This window comes from Podarcis bocagei (genome assembly GCF_964188305.1).
Source record: "Podarcis bocagei genome assembly, chromosome: 14".
Taxonomy (NCBI): domain Eukaryota; kingdom Metazoa; phylum Chordata; class Lepidosauria; order Squamata; family Lacertidae; genus Podarcis; species Podarcis bocagei.
The window spans coordinates 23,121,154-23,136,494 of record NC_138139.1 but is presented as its reverse complement, the minus strand read 5'-3'; the positions used below and the strand labels follow the sequence as shown (position 1 = coordinate 23,136,494).

The following is a 15,341-nucleotide window of genomic DNA, read 5'->3' as shown; positions in this document are numbered from 1 at the left end:
AAAGAATCCCTGACAGGTGGCGTTTCAACCTCTGTTCAAATACCTCCAGTCCACCACCTTCTGAGGTAGTCCATGTCACTATCAAACAGCTCTCTCTGTCAGAATCTCCTTCCTTGTAATTGGAACCCTCCCCTCTGGGCAGCAGAAAACAAGCTTGTTCCTCTTCCATCTGACATCCGGTGACAGATCCTAGTCCCTTGCACAGCGCTCCCCAAATGCCCAACAGCCCGCTGATTGTTGGGCACTTCAGAAATGCCTGTGCAATGACTTTGCCATCCCGGTAGGCTGTGGCTTCGGAAACACCAAGCACAGGGCCCGCAAAGTACATTGTACTGACAGCCAGCTGGCTTTCAGCATTTTGGAAAGTGCTGCATAAAGTGCTTTGCAAGATGGTTCTTGCATACTGGGAAGCACTGCACAGTGCCTGTAAATACCCATTCAGCAAATCCTCACCCTTACATATATAGTGTCAGGTGTAGGGTAAGTAGATGTGGCTTTCCTGAAACAACCTCATGGATGAAATGGAGAGGCTGGATTAGACCCACAATCGTACAACATATTTTAGCCCACTCCTCAAAACTAAATTGCCAGTAATACTCAGTTCTGACATGGTTTTGCCACCTATTTATTCAGCATGTAGGGATGAGATACTGGCTGTGTTTCTATGCCACATTAAACCACGTCATGAGCTGAAATGATCAAGAGTGGGCATTAGGCTTGTGCACTGCTCTCCTCCCGCACATCCGGCAGCAGAAATTTGGCAGCACTTATTTATTGCTTGAAGCTGGCTTGTTTTAAAACTGACAAGTGTTTGTTACAACCATGATCCCTGGTTCACATGTAGTGACAAGCTGAGATTACTTGAAAATGAAAGTAAACGCTGCCAAAGTCCTCCTGGCACCTTGGAAGGGGGTGGAGTGCATGAACATGAGATTTGCTTGGGCCTCTTCCAACTCTTGTACATTATGCAGAACCATGGTTCAGCTTTATGTGTGAATGCAGCCATCATAGAAGTCTATCTCATTCTTTTATTAAAGTTTTAGTGCTTTTATTGGGCCGGATTTATTCCTTGTCATTTTTCTTCTTCTTTGAAGCAATTGGCTCCCTCGTTAAACTGCAGTTTTTAGACTTGAGTGACAATGCTCTTGAAATTGTATGCCCAGAGATTGGCCGCCTAAGATCTTTACGCCACCTTAGATTGGCTAATAACCAACTGAAGTACTTGCCAGCAGGTAAGGGATCAGCAGCTTTCTGGCTCAAAAAACTGATATGATTGCTCCTGTTGATGATTTGCTGTGTGCATTTTCAATTCTGCTTGTAGATAAATGGTTAAGGCATGTTGGTTAAGCCTGTTAGGTATTGACATACTGGTTGCTTACATTATAAGCAATAACTTAATTCATTGCTTTCTACCTATGAGATGAATATGGGGTTAAAATTAAATGATTGTTTTAGGGAAAACACAGTGAGTTTGCTGAAGGCGGAATATCCATCACAATCATCTTTGAGCGTGCCAAGCCTTTATTCTGTACTGCAGCAGACTTCTTATTATCTGGTAAATTAACTGTATTTTAAAATGGGAACTTCAGAGGAGATTTGGTCACAATGAACGAAGGCTGCCTCAACTGGAATTGATGAAGGACAGAATTTACCAAGACAACAGCATAGTCTTAAGCATGTTTGCATGGAGTCTCAGTGGGGCTTACTGCAGAGTAAGAGAGCTTAAGACTACACTTTTAAGTTTTGGGCTTTTTTTGCAAAATAAGTTGTGCATTCTTCATAAAGGTGCTGCAGCCCTGTACAGTGCAGAAACAGACTTGACTACGTTAACTCTTCACTGAAACAGGGAGCCAAATGTGTGGTGGCAATAATTCAAAATGTATCATATTGTGAACATTCCATAAATCCAGAACATTTTTTTACTGAAAACTGCTAAAAATTATCATTACTGTTTCAGAAATACCAATTTCAAAAGAGAATGTCTGAATATTCTTGAACTTGTAAAATTTATGCTGTGCACGCACACTATAAAAGCAAGGTTTGCTCAAAGAAGAGCGGGAGTATTTTTACAGAACTTAACACATGACTTTAACAGATTCAAAAAAGGAGAACTTCAGAAAGAATAATTTACATTATGGAATGATTGACTGCATGTTGCTTAGGAAATAGTCTTTACCGTACAAGGAAGCGGCATTTATTTCCTCCATTTATATGAAAATGGGACATTAAACGTCTTCCTCCTGTGTGTTCAAATCTTTAGGCATGTGAACACTTCTTAAATAGCTAAATATATCACTAGTTAGTAACCATCAGAGTCTAGCTAAAGGTCCAGTGTATATTGAAGTGCTGGTGCAGAGTCAGCTTGTCTAAGGACCTCTAACCAGCTCTTTATTTTCTCCAAATGCTGTCAGTTTTTCATTTGCACAGTGTGTATTAATCTTGCCCAGCCTGTGATAATCTTCCATTTCTGCTAGGAAATTGACTCTGCTGATCTGTTTTCATTGAGTGCTTTCTTTCTGTCATTACTTTGCAAGCACTTTTCAAACAGGTTTCCTTTCATGGTTGCAAAGCCTGTGAGTATTTTGGCTCATAATCCCTCTTAAGTAGCTTCTCTTTATCAAGATCATGAGTGGGATGGTTGGTATTGTGACAGCTTTTCTAAATAGCTTGATAAGTTCTATTCGCTCTTTTCTAGCAAGGGGTTTGCAGTGGGCTTACAAAGTACAGTATTCCTACAGCATTAGTAAGATGAAGCTTACTCCAGTGTTAGCTACATTTCCATCAGCAAGAATGCTGATTTTGTGAAATGGTTGTAGCTGCTTTTAAAATAGCCTCCTGCTAGGTGAGATGCCATGCTAAGCACAGAGCGCTCTTAAATTGGTGTTGCCAGGGATGCTCTCTGTGGGTTGTATCCAGTGCTCTCTGTCTGTCTTGTGCTAGCAGACAGGTGAGTTGCAGAACAGAAGAAATAATGTAGCAGTTGTGTTAGTGGAAGCTCAGTGTGCAACAGATTACACAGTTTTTTGTGCAACAAAATTACCAGCAGCCCGCTTATGCATTCTCTTGCGCTGCAATGTTCCACTGGCACAAAACATTTTGCCAGTAGAACAAGGATACCACTAAGTGTGTTTAACTTAGCACATTTGTGCAAAACTGTTTATGAGCAGGAAGACCAACTTTGGCTCTAACTCGATGTTCTTCTGTAATTTTCTCAATAGCCCCATAACAAAGGTTGTCATATTGCAGATATAGGGTTTGTGGTTAAGGGAATAGTAACTTGTGTAAAATCACTCAGTTAGCAGGTGCCAGAGTGGGGATGTGAATTAGGGTATTCCTCATTCATAGCCTACTCTCAAATACTACTGCTAGTAGTAGTAGTAGTAGTAGTAGTAATAATAATAATAATAATAATAATAATAATAATAATAATAAGTTGGGCGGCTTCCAACATATATAAAAACAAAATAAAACATTGAGCCTTAAATAGCTTCCCTATACAGGGCTGCCTTCAGGTGTCAGGATCATCCCTCCAAAAACCTATAGGCCTCTCTTTATAGTCTACCAGAAATATCCCCCAACTTTCCCCATTTTTGTCTCCTGGGCTTCTGCTCCCAACACCTTAAAAGCAAAAGGTCTTATTTTATGCTCCTTCTGCCTCTCTGTCTTCACGGTGTCATATTCCACAGTGCACTTTCTTCACCATCTCTTAATATTAGTCCCTTTGTTGGCATCTTCAGTCTCCAACCCTGAAGAGAACTACCCTCTTCCCTGCTCAGAGCCACTATACTGTTCTATAAAATATGTTAATAGAATTGTAATGTGTGAGTGTTGTTGTTTGTAGGACTATTGAAATATCCTTCATGATTTTAGAAATACTCTCTTTTTTGCCCCATAACCTCCCAATTCTTAGCAGTATCAGATTTGGAAGTTTAACAGATACAGTGGTACCTCAGATTACATACGCTTCAGGTTACATACGCTTCAGGTTACACACTCCGCTAACCCAGAAATAGTGCTTCAGGTTAAGAACTTTGCTTCAGCATAAGAACAGAATTTGGGCTCCGGCGGGGCAGCGGCAGCAGGAGGCCCCATTAGCTAAAGTGGTGCTTCAGGTTAAGAACAGTTTCAGGTTAAGTACGGACCTCCGGAACGAATTAAGTACTTAACCCGAGGTACCACTGTACTGAGCAGTAGATAAAAATCAGCTATTGGTTAAGTTTTTTTTAAATTATTACTTTGTAGTTATACTCTAATTAAATGCCCATGACTTACATAAGTTTTAATTAAAATGCTATTAAAGAGATGAACAGCTCTATTTAGGAGATGGACTGTGTCTTTGTTTAGAAAACACCTACCACATTTTGGCATGCTTGCAGTATAACTCTTCCCTTTGATAAATATAAAGACATTCTTGTCAGCCAGTGATTAGATCATAGGATTTGGCATCAGGCAAGCAGAGTTAATTCCAGGTCCTGCTGTTGAATCTGTGTGGCCTCTTTTTACCCATCTTTGAAGTGTTACATGAACTTTATACATTCCGCAAACTAAATCTTGAAAAATTCCAAACCATTACAAGTTCAATAGTGGAAAGGGAAATATGGTTAGCCAAAACTGAAACACTTGCATTAAATAATCTTTGTGTATTTCAGGGGAAAAGAAAAACTTTTGAGGTTATTACACAACATTTTTTCCTTCTTGGTTTCTGAATAGAGACAGCAATTACACTGGCTCATTCAAATCAACCAGAAAATTTTTGGATTCGCTCTTCACTCATACAAACCATTGGAAAGCATTATTTTATTCTTTTTTTATTATTGAGTGAACTGTTTCAAGCCATCAGGGGTTATGTGAAGCAATTTTTAAAATGGATGTTGCAGGGCAATTTGTGGTTATCTCTGGCAGTAATTAAATCAAATGATTCTGAGTAAGAACCTAGAATTTTGGTACCTTCAGGAATGATTCTTTTCCTGGCTTATTCTGTATTTTCTCCAATATTTTGGATGCTAATTAATTTCTGTTATCTATGTTGTTTCCTCTCCCAAATTTTCTGAGTACTGCAAAAGTAAGTCTAGGCTGCACAATCAATTCCTTGTTATCTATATGTAGCAGGCCAACTCTTTGTGACATTTTAGTTGGTCCTAATACAGTAATAGACATTAATCTTCCTTTTGGATTTTGTTAATAAACTAACAGGTGCGTAAAACCCTTGTCTCTTGCACCACTTTATGACATATGAGCGATGAACCTATTTATCTACCAAAAAAATGTTGTGTGCAAGGCATGTCAAAAAGTATTATTAACAGTTAAGAAAGTTTGTACATATAAACTATGCTAATAATGTCTCTATGTGCACTGCTCCTATCCAGATATTTTGTGGTTTTATTAAAATATTTTCACTCAGCATGAAATTAATTTTTGAGATTTGATCTCCTGGGATATGGTGCTGTCTACTAGCTTAAATAATATACAAATTTCAGAAAGAATAATGGGCATTTCATGGGGAGAAATGGAGTTGTTTTTTAAAATAAGTTTGTAATAAGTTTTACATAACAAATTTTAATTCAAACAAATCATCCACATCATTTAGGATTCCCTGAATCCATTGACTTCCCTCCCGCTTCCATGGTTACTATTATCAATCTTTTCCCCAACTGCTTCCCTTCTTTTCTCTAATTTTTAAAGAAAATAACCCTTTTTTACATAGTTTTTCGTACATTACAAGCATTACTCAAATCCTGCCAAAGTTTTTAGTTGTTTACAGTGTTCTCTTAAATACATTATAATTTTTTCCCATTCCTTCTCTTTTCCTGGTTTCTGATTTTCCCAGTCAATTTTCGTCATTTTGGTGTAGTCCATCTTCATCAGACGTTCATCACTCGTTGGAACGAGAAATTGAGTTTTTATTCTATCCCACCTTGAGTGTACTGTATCTTACTTAGGTTTTGATGTGCGTTATGTTCATTGCCCTCAGTAGAATAACTGCATGTTACTCCTCTACATTATGAAACTGATGAGTGATGCAGCAACCTCAGAGAATTTGGGCATCCTTTGGCAACATAAAACAGGCCTTCAGCTGTATAGTCCTGCTAACTTTGCCCTGCTGACCTTGGAGCCTAAGACATGAGTAATTGTCATCAGCTGATCTATTTAATCTTAGGTTAGGTTGCTGCTTAAGATTCTTATACAACTTTGTTAGTGACCTGTGCATGCTTCCTGTGAAAAAGCGAAACAAAGGAAAAACTGATTTGTCCAATCTCCCTCCCTCCCTCCATGGTTTCTGCCCAAAATGGCTGCTGCCAACCAACAAAATACAAACAAGTAAAGACGTATGCAAACTCCAGCTGTTTGGATATCTGAACCAGTTGTCTGTGGCAAGGTTTGGGTATAATTCTTTGTGTTTGGATAACTGAGATTTTGGATAATGAGCATTCCAACAGTGGGGCCTTTGTGTATAGGGATTATTCCATTCTGACTCTCACGTTAATTACTACAGATGTTGAAATGTAGGAAAGACATGGCAACTTCAGACATAACTCTACATTCATGTCTTAATACTCCATTGCTGCAGACAATGCTCCTGTCAAGATTAGATTTTGTTAGAAGTGAAAAAAGCTTTATGCTTTCTTTATCTCATATCTTTGAAAGAATGTTCTGACAACTAGGTCTTATTAACATATACTGGTTTTATTTATAAGCACAATAAAGTTAAGTTAATTTTTTAATGTCTAACAAGATTTGGAAGTTCTTAAGTTTTTGTTTCAGAAGCATGTTGCTTATAAAACTTTCAGGTTATAGCATCTTACTGTAAGATTTAATTAAACATAGGCTTATGTTTACTCAGCAAACATTAACAGTTAATTATAGATTTACTAAGTGAAAAGCTTCATGTTTTGCCAACTTTTATGGTAAGTGAATTAATTAAGCAGAGTTGGCAATGACTTAAGCTCCCAAGCCATTCTGTGGTAAAGTTGCCTTTCAAATACTATTTGTATTACTGCCTTAAGAAAATAGGACTTTGAAAGCAGTCCTGAAGCAACATACTCCAGAATTTAGCTAGGCTACTTCAGAGTAAATGCCTTTAGCCCAGTTGGTTATAATTAAGTACAGGGAACTTGAGATGAGCTGCCCATGATTGTACCCCCAAGGTCTTTATGCCTGCAAAGAGCTAGTTTGCGCCTAACTTTGAAAAGCACATTTTACATGCCGTGGGGCAAAAGGGGTCACAAACCTTTCTTGGGTGTCCTTTCCTACACGTGCAGGCTTTCAAACAGGGTGTGGACAGACTGAACCTAGTACTAAATACCATGGTTTAGTGTGATGTGAACAAGCATAGCCACCTCCCAGGCTCATGAACTCCTCTCAGAAATGACTGGAAGGAGAAGGTAGAAGCTTTTGCTCTCCTTAAACAAAATGCATGACATTATTCAAAACTTTACTCTGCATATCCTACACTGTGTCTTAGCCTTATACTTTGCCTTCAACCCAAACTTAATTGTCTTACAGGCTTCCTGTAGTCAGCTTCTATGTTGAGTGTAGTCATAAAGGTGAATCTTTTTTTCCATTTTAAAATACCTATCCGGTTATCTAAAGGAGTAGGTGAATCTTTTTTTCAGAACAGTGTATTTTACAGACCTAAGAATCAGAGGATACCACTTTTAAATATAGAATCCTGTAGTTTTGTATTGCATCTAATTTTATCCTTCCTTGTACCATTAATCTTGCAAAGCATGTTGAAACTACATGTTCATCACTGTGAGCATTTATAATATAACCTGGGAATGATCATTCATTATGTCAAAATCTGTTTTGCTTAGCAATTTGCATTGGTAGTTGGGATCCACCTATGTGCTGGGGCTGAAAAGTTCTATTCCCTTCTTTCCCCAATCCCCATCAGAACTTTCCTCCTTGGTTGCCAAGAAATACAACATATGTGTTTAGTATTCATGCAGATGAAGATCCCTCTAAAATGCTTCCCAGTTGCTGTTTTTTTTTCCTGTTCAAAAATTCCTCAATGCCCTACAGTGGTGCCCCGCAAGATGAATGCCTCGCAAGATGGAAAACTCGCTAGACGAAAGAGTTTTCCGTTTTGGAGGTGCTTCGCAAAACAAATCTCCTATGGGCTTGCTTTGCAAGACGAAAATGTCTTGCGAGTTCCTGCGGGGTTTTTTTCCTCCCCCCCCTTTTCCCAAGCCGCTAAGCAGCTGATCCGATAAGGTGATAAGCCGCTAAAAGCCGCTAATAGCGCTAATCCTCTAATCCGTCAATGGGCTTGCTTCGCAAGACGAAAAAACCGCTAGACGAAGAGAATCACGGAACGGATTCTTTTCGTCTTACGAGGCACCACTGTACTTAGTATTTCTCAAGAGAGCTAAGTATTAACTATGGCAGCAATGTTGTCATGAAGAAGTAGTACTTAAAATCCTTGCCCCTTTTCTTGGCTAAACTAATACATTTTACATTTGCTTTTCAAAATGTCCAACATAACAATTTTATATTCCAGTTCTATCGTTGGGTAGTTAAATTATACAGTAATCTGTAATTCTAATATGTGGTTTCGGTAGTGCGCTGCAGAATATTCCTGGGAGTGAGAAATCTTGATTATAGCCTTTAATTTTCTTCTTCTGTGTGTGCCATTGTATTTCAGTGCAGCTGCATGCACCAATAAAGATTATATATGCCAGCCTTGGAAGGATTTGGGTTTAACAGAGAAGCTGTAAACCCAGGGGTAGCCAGCATGGTACCCTCCAGATGTTGTTGGACTTCAGCCTTCTTCAACTCCAGCCAGCATGGCCCAATGGTCAGGGAAGACAGGAGCTGTGGTCTGGCAACATCTGGAGAGCACCAAATTGTCTGACCCTGCTGCAGACCAATGATGCTGACCCTTTCTGTTTCACAATTAGCACAGGCACAGTTCCCCCCGCTTTCCTAATTTAGTAACAGGCATAAAAATATGTGCAACAGGACGGGGTTTGGTATGTCAGGCACACTTCCAGGAGTATGGTGTTAAGTGAATGGACCTGTGGGGGTTTGAGGAGAACATTGTTACATGAGCATTTAACTCTTGCCAGCCCCTTGGCAACGTTTAAAGCAATGCTGTAGTCTAAGCAAAGTAGGTTGCTTTAAACATGAGTACTTGCTTTCAAAGGGCTGTATCTAATTAGTACATTATTTTTTATAGATTATTGCAGCCAGGAAAACACTCGAAAGGAAAAAGGATGCTTCTATGCTATGTGTCTTGAACTACCACAGAAATCGGGATGGAATGGGAACGCTTTCTTAGCTTGCTGATAGAGAACATTATGCACTTTGATTACCATGTTGAGCTAGTTGACAGTTTTGACAGTATGCAAAACACAGATTGGCATAGTTTCTAGCACATATTTTCCCCTACATTTTGTTCTGTTTTTTTCACTGATTTAAGGGATTTCTGAAATCGATGCATCCAGTGCATTGATCTTGGTTTATGTTGTAGTCCAGTATATTTTGTTCATAAAGATGTTACAAAGAAACAGTTTAATAATGACATTTGTTTAATAATAATAACAACATGTGTTATGACTGTACCACCGATCTTCTTTTTAGCAGATTTGCCAGTGAGAGCAAATCCCCACTTAGCCATGACTGGGTTGTTAGGATAAAATTGAGAAAGAGGAATAACCATGTATGCTGCCTTGATCTCCTTGGAGGAAAGAAGGGTTAATAAATGATCTGAAATGCCATTTGGATATGATGTAGGGGATATGATGTAAGGGAATTATCTATCTGCTTCCCCCTCCCTTTACCCTGTTCTATAATTTCTGGTGTGGTCAGTGAGTCTTTGAATGGAAAGTGTGTAAACCTGTTGTGTAATTCCTTTTGGTTTTAGATTTTGAGCTCACATACACTAACAAATGTGCCTAGATTGCAGAATTAAAATGATTTGCATAGCCTATAGAAAATGCTATTAAATCTTCTAGGTTTTTTACAATAGAAACAGAAGACCATTTTCTGTCAAAACCCTGAGCTACCCGGTGTTTCAGAAGTCATCTGTTTATGGAACTGTGCTGTAAACTCTTTGCCTGATACAACTTGTGGCACCATGTTAAATCTTGCTTTTGAAAACCCCTTTTGTTAATGTCATGTTGTATTTTGTAGTGCGTAGTAAAACCTGTAATGCCACTATACACTAGCTGCAGACTTTTTTGTCGCTATAAAGTCTGAAATAGCTTAGTGTTCCATTCTTTTGTTCATAGAAAGGGGTTTGTGTGTGTGTGTGTGTTGTGATGGATATGAAAGCACATTCAGATACACTGTTTAAATTATGCTTTACCATTTTTCTTTGCTTTTGTTTCACATGTAGAATCGCCTAGCTTCAGTATGTATGGTAGAAATTATATACAAAAGAAAAGCAATTTAATTTGTTTCTGTTTCCATGTGGGAACTTAATTCAACATTGGTTATGTAATCAACTAATGTGATTTATTAATGGGTTTAGGATTAGGATTCAAGTTCTTCACTTACAGAGTTTATGTGCAAAAGGAAGAGTGCCTTGGGGGAAGTTGTTCTGATAAGTCTTATTCCCATTGTCTCCTCTAGTGTATTCCCTATTTTAATAAATAAAAATATAATGTAGATACATAAATCTGTGTTAATGCATGCCAAATCTAAACTTGAAGAAGATATTATTGCTAGTTCCAGAATAAAGTGAATATCTCTTATTTTATTTGTTTACCTTGAAAGTAGAGCTTATTCCTACCTTGATAAGTAGTTGTTCTATCAGCTAATATGTTTTTCAAGTAGTAATGAACTGCTTTTTCATAAAAGAACACTGAGCTTTCCTGTAGCTCATTGTAAATAGTTTAATCTCCTCCTCAGACATTAACTTTACCCCTCATTGTGTCTTTATTCTGGGTTGGAGGATTTGAGTCTCCTGACCTTTGATGTTTCCAATGGCATATTGAGCCAAAGGCCAAAAGACCAGAGGGGAAGTTATGCAGCTATACTTAAGTTAAAAGAACATTAAGTTGTCAGGGCTGCTTTGATCATTTTCTGAGAACACTGTGATAAAATTCAGATAAAGAGCCCCAGGCTGTAGCATCAAAACAATACACTGGTGGTGGTGTTTTTAATGTAGATGTATGCACTTTAACATAGTCCAAAGAAGAAGAATCATCATCTGCCAGTGAGAATTGATTAGGAATGGCATACGTACCTAAAAATGATCAAATTGGGTGGTTCTGTATGGTGATGGTATCCTTTGTAAGTAATATTTTATATTGCTTTTATTGTTATAATTGTATTGAATTGTGTATGTATAATTGCAGACAGACACTCAAAATAGTTAGATTCAGCATGGTTTTGTTCTGTGCTTCAACTTGTAGTAAAGATAACTTGTACACCTGGAATTCTGAGTTTCCATTTGCACTGATAAGTTTAGTGCTCTTCAGCGAAAGAGACTCAGAAGGGAAGCAAGTGAGGGCATCACCATTACATCTTGTGTTTGTCCACCTGTCTTTTCCCATCATCAGGGCCATGGAATAGCAGTTGCCCTGTGAGAAAACTATAAGAAAGAAGTAAATGGGAACAGCTGCCTGAATCCAATGGGCTAAGTAGGGAATGCCCCTGTCTCTGGAACAGGGATCATGCAGCTGTGTGCATAACTCTGCAAACCCATACAAATGCAAGAGACTTTCCAGTGTAATCTTAGTTGGAGAAGGTAGAGCTGTTATTTGCTGTTTCGCTCAGCATGACATATGAATGTGGATGTTTTCAGCCAAAAGAGCCATGTCAGCTAAGGAGTCCAGATCGGCAACTAAATGCCTCAGAATGGTAGTTTTCACAGAGAATAGAGCTAGGTAGGTGACTTTGTGGGCATGGAAAACAAATCTTGATGGAATCTATGCACATATAAAAGCTGTTCTGAAAAAGCATTTTTAAAAGCACATGTTTTCCATAAGGCTCACCATCTAGTGTCACATTATAAAAGGTAAAGGTACCCCTGCCCGAACGGGCCAGTCTTGACAGACTCTGGGGTTTGTGCGCCCATCTCACATCTATTGGCCGGGGGCCAGCGCTGTCCGGAGACACTTCCGGGTCACGTGGCCAGCGTGACAAAGCTGCATCTGGCGAGCCAGCGCAGCACACGGAACACCGTTTACCTTCCCGCTGGTAAGCAGTCCCTATTTATCTACTTGCACCCGGGGGTGCTTTCGAACTGCTAGGTTGGCAGGCGCTGGGACCGAGCAGCGGGAGCGCACCCCGCCGCGGGGATTCGAACTGCCGACCTTTTGATCGGCAAGCCCTAGGCGCTGAGGCTTTAACCCACAGCGCCACCCGCGTCCCTAGTGTCACATTATATATTGCGTTTAAAACGCACTTAAAACATTTTATTTGCAGCTGTATAGCTGAGTCCCTGCTGTAATATCAAAGAAGAAGCAAAGCAAATGCAGAGGGCGGAAGAGGAGGGGAAACAGAAATGCAGGATTGGAGCAAGATCAGACAGCTGTCAACCTGCTCTATGAAGAGGCCCTTTCCTAACTTTCTGAAGCTTTCAGGAAACCTGGTTTTGTCTCTAGCGTAGCACATTCCAACAATGCTTAGGAAATACAAAGCAATTGAGTTTTTAAGCAGTATTTCTGCAGCTGATGCAAGAAGCCAGCCAATGTCTTCCATTTTTCCTTTCATGCATATGATCTCACTAGTTCTATCATTGGGCTGTTGACTTTTATGTTTGGAATAGGTAAATGTAATTTACCAGTAGCCAATAGGTGACAGGGGCCCCACAGTACAGGAACTTGAGTCTTCGCTATCAATGCTCAGAATATTTGTTTCTTCTTTTAATTTTATTTAATGTATCAAAACATGCAGAAGTTAAAACACACACTCCATGCAAGAAGCACATTTCTGTAACAAAATGTATTTACTATGTGTTTCAATTGGTAACATAGGTCAGTATAGTAATCACAAGCACATTAATACAGCCTTGTGTTTAAACAAATTTCGGAATAGAGTAGACATGAGGCTGTATAAGTACAAAAAGTTAGTAAGGGTTGATATTGCTTGGACAGTTGTTTTCCAGAATACTTGAGCATTGTAACATATCTCAGTTGTTGGCACAGCACCAATAGTTAACTATTGCCAACTTTAAAGATCTCTAATCTAATTTAATAGGTGTTAAATGCCATTACATTGCCATTTTTATACAATTGTCTCTTAACATTGAGCTCACAGTAAACAAAGTTCAAGCTCCAAAAGAAAAGACCAGATTTCTCAAGGAATTTCCTTTTGTAAATCCTTCCCCATTTTTGTTGATAATCTTTTACATCTGCAGCATCAGTGCATATTAAAAATACATTTTTGGAGAAAATCATCCAATCCTTTATTTAAGTATCTTCAGGTAAGGAATGTTCATGGTAGAGCCACAAGCTTTCTGTAATGGAGGAAAATGGAAACCCCATGAATTAGGAACACTGCACACACTACTATGAGAGGAGCAACCCAATGAGCTTGGTTGGACCCTGCAGAGAAGCAATAAAATGTTAAAAGCATATGACCATGGGGTCTTGCTCTGGCAGCCATAAATGTGACCCCCCCCCCCCCGCAAAAAAAGCCTGCCTTCTTTGTTTTCTTAGGACTTGCCTGTTTGATTGTCAGGTTTTGCTGGTTATTTTTCCAGCAGATCCAGGTATCCATTACTCTAGTAGCAATCAGGGGAGGGGAAGTCAGGAGGACATTTTAGTTGCCATACTGCTGCTGCTCCTCTAGTGCTCTAGGAATAAAGCTGTTGGCAAGCCCCCAACACTTATGGGGCGTTGTGGGAAACCCCATGCCCACCATCATGCAGATATAAGAGATTAATAACAAGGGTTGGACGGAAGAAGACTCCCTGTCTTTTAGCCATCATAAGGATGCAATAGTAGACTGAATTTTGACAACTTCACAGAGGAATGGGATTGCCATCTTTGTTTTTCCAGGGCCACTGCACTCCTGAAATCTACATGTCAGACGGGAGTAACAGGTGCAGCGTTCCCCATCACTTCCTTGAGCTATGTATAGCTTCACCTGTTTACATTTCTGTCGTGTCAAGTATCTTCCAAAAGTACAAGAGCTCTAGGAGAAAAACAGTAACAGGGATGGCCAGTGGGCAGAAAATTTGTCCCTGGCCACTGTAGCTGCAGTAGAATGTGCTTGTCATTTGTCTACCGTGGAGGCAAGTGTGGAGAACATCTTTTCTTATGGGTCTGTTGGTGGCTTCTGTGGAGAAGAGGGACATAAGGATTGCGAGGTATGATGGTCAGACATTGCAACAGACATTGTATGTGACTGGGTCCCCATTGAGAAAGAGTTACTAAGAGAAGGCGTTTCTACCAGATGCTCTTCATTCTGTGTGCTACATCCAGTAGAGCTGATGGCAGTGTTTGGAGATGTATCTCTTTAGGGGATGGTGTTGAAATTAAAAGTATAAAACTTTTTTACACGGTTAACCGTCATCCTGTGCCTTGCCTCAGTGCTAGGAAGAACATACAATAATAGAATTAAAGGCACAGGTACCCCTGACCATTAGGTACAGTCGCAGATGACTCTGGGCTTGCACACATCATCTCGCTTTATAATAATAGAATAACATACAATAATATTGTGAGCTTTTTAATTAAAGGGCTGGTGCCATGCTATTTTTATTGTAATTATTTGTATGATGTTTATGTACATCTAGATATAGTTTTAATTTTATCAATGTTTAATTGTTTTTTAATGATGGTCCCCCCTATGTTTTGGCTGTTCTTATTTTTATTTGTAAGCTAACTTGAGTCCCTGCCAGGGAAGCAGATGAGGTATAAATAAATACATCATCATCATACAGCCGTACCTTGGTTTTCAAACACCTTGGGAGTCAAACATTTTGGCTTCCAGACAATCAAAAACCGGAAGTGACTTCCACAGCTTCCGATTGGCTGCAGGAGCTTCCTGCAGCTAATCGGAAGCTGCGCCTTGGTTCTCAAACGTTTTGGAAGTCAAACGGACTTCCGGAATGGATTCTGTTTGACTTCCAAGGTACCACTGTACCGTGCTGCTTTTTTTACTTTGAAGGTGGCCAGAATCTTTACTGCATAGTTAACGGCTTCTGGGACCTCTCATCAACTCCAGGAGGAGAGTGTGTTTTTAATTATTTGTACCACCTATTTTCCAGTTATAATGTCTAGGCTCTCTGTCTAGGCTCTGCTGCTTCCAGCTCTGCCCATTTTTTGCCCCTTGCCTAGCAGAGTTTCACTAGCGCAATACAATGTCAATCCACTATGCCCCAGTAACATTCTGTTCCACCAGCACAAGGGGATTTTAGTAGAAATCCAGTCCTCACCCACCTA

General features: G+C 39.5%; 1 protein-coding gene across 6 annotated transcripts in view; it reads left to right on the top strand.

Moving 5' to 3' along the window:
• LRRC28 (leucine rich repeat containing 28) overlaps positions 1–15,341 on the top strand; it is a 52,249-nt gene that overhangs the window by 12,812 nt on the left and 24,096 nt on the right. For 4 of the 6 annotated variants that reach the window (XM_081171257.1, XM_081171254.1, XM_081171255.1 and 1 more), the window contains one exon: positions 1,095–1,232. The exons of the other annotated variants lie outside the window; for them this stretch is intronic. In XM_081171257.1, coding sequence (XP_081027383.1) covers positions 1,095–1,232 — 138 coding nt within the window. The remainder of the gene's footprint in view (positions 1–1,094; positions 1,233–15,341) is intronic. 6 annotated transcript variants of the gene reach the window in all.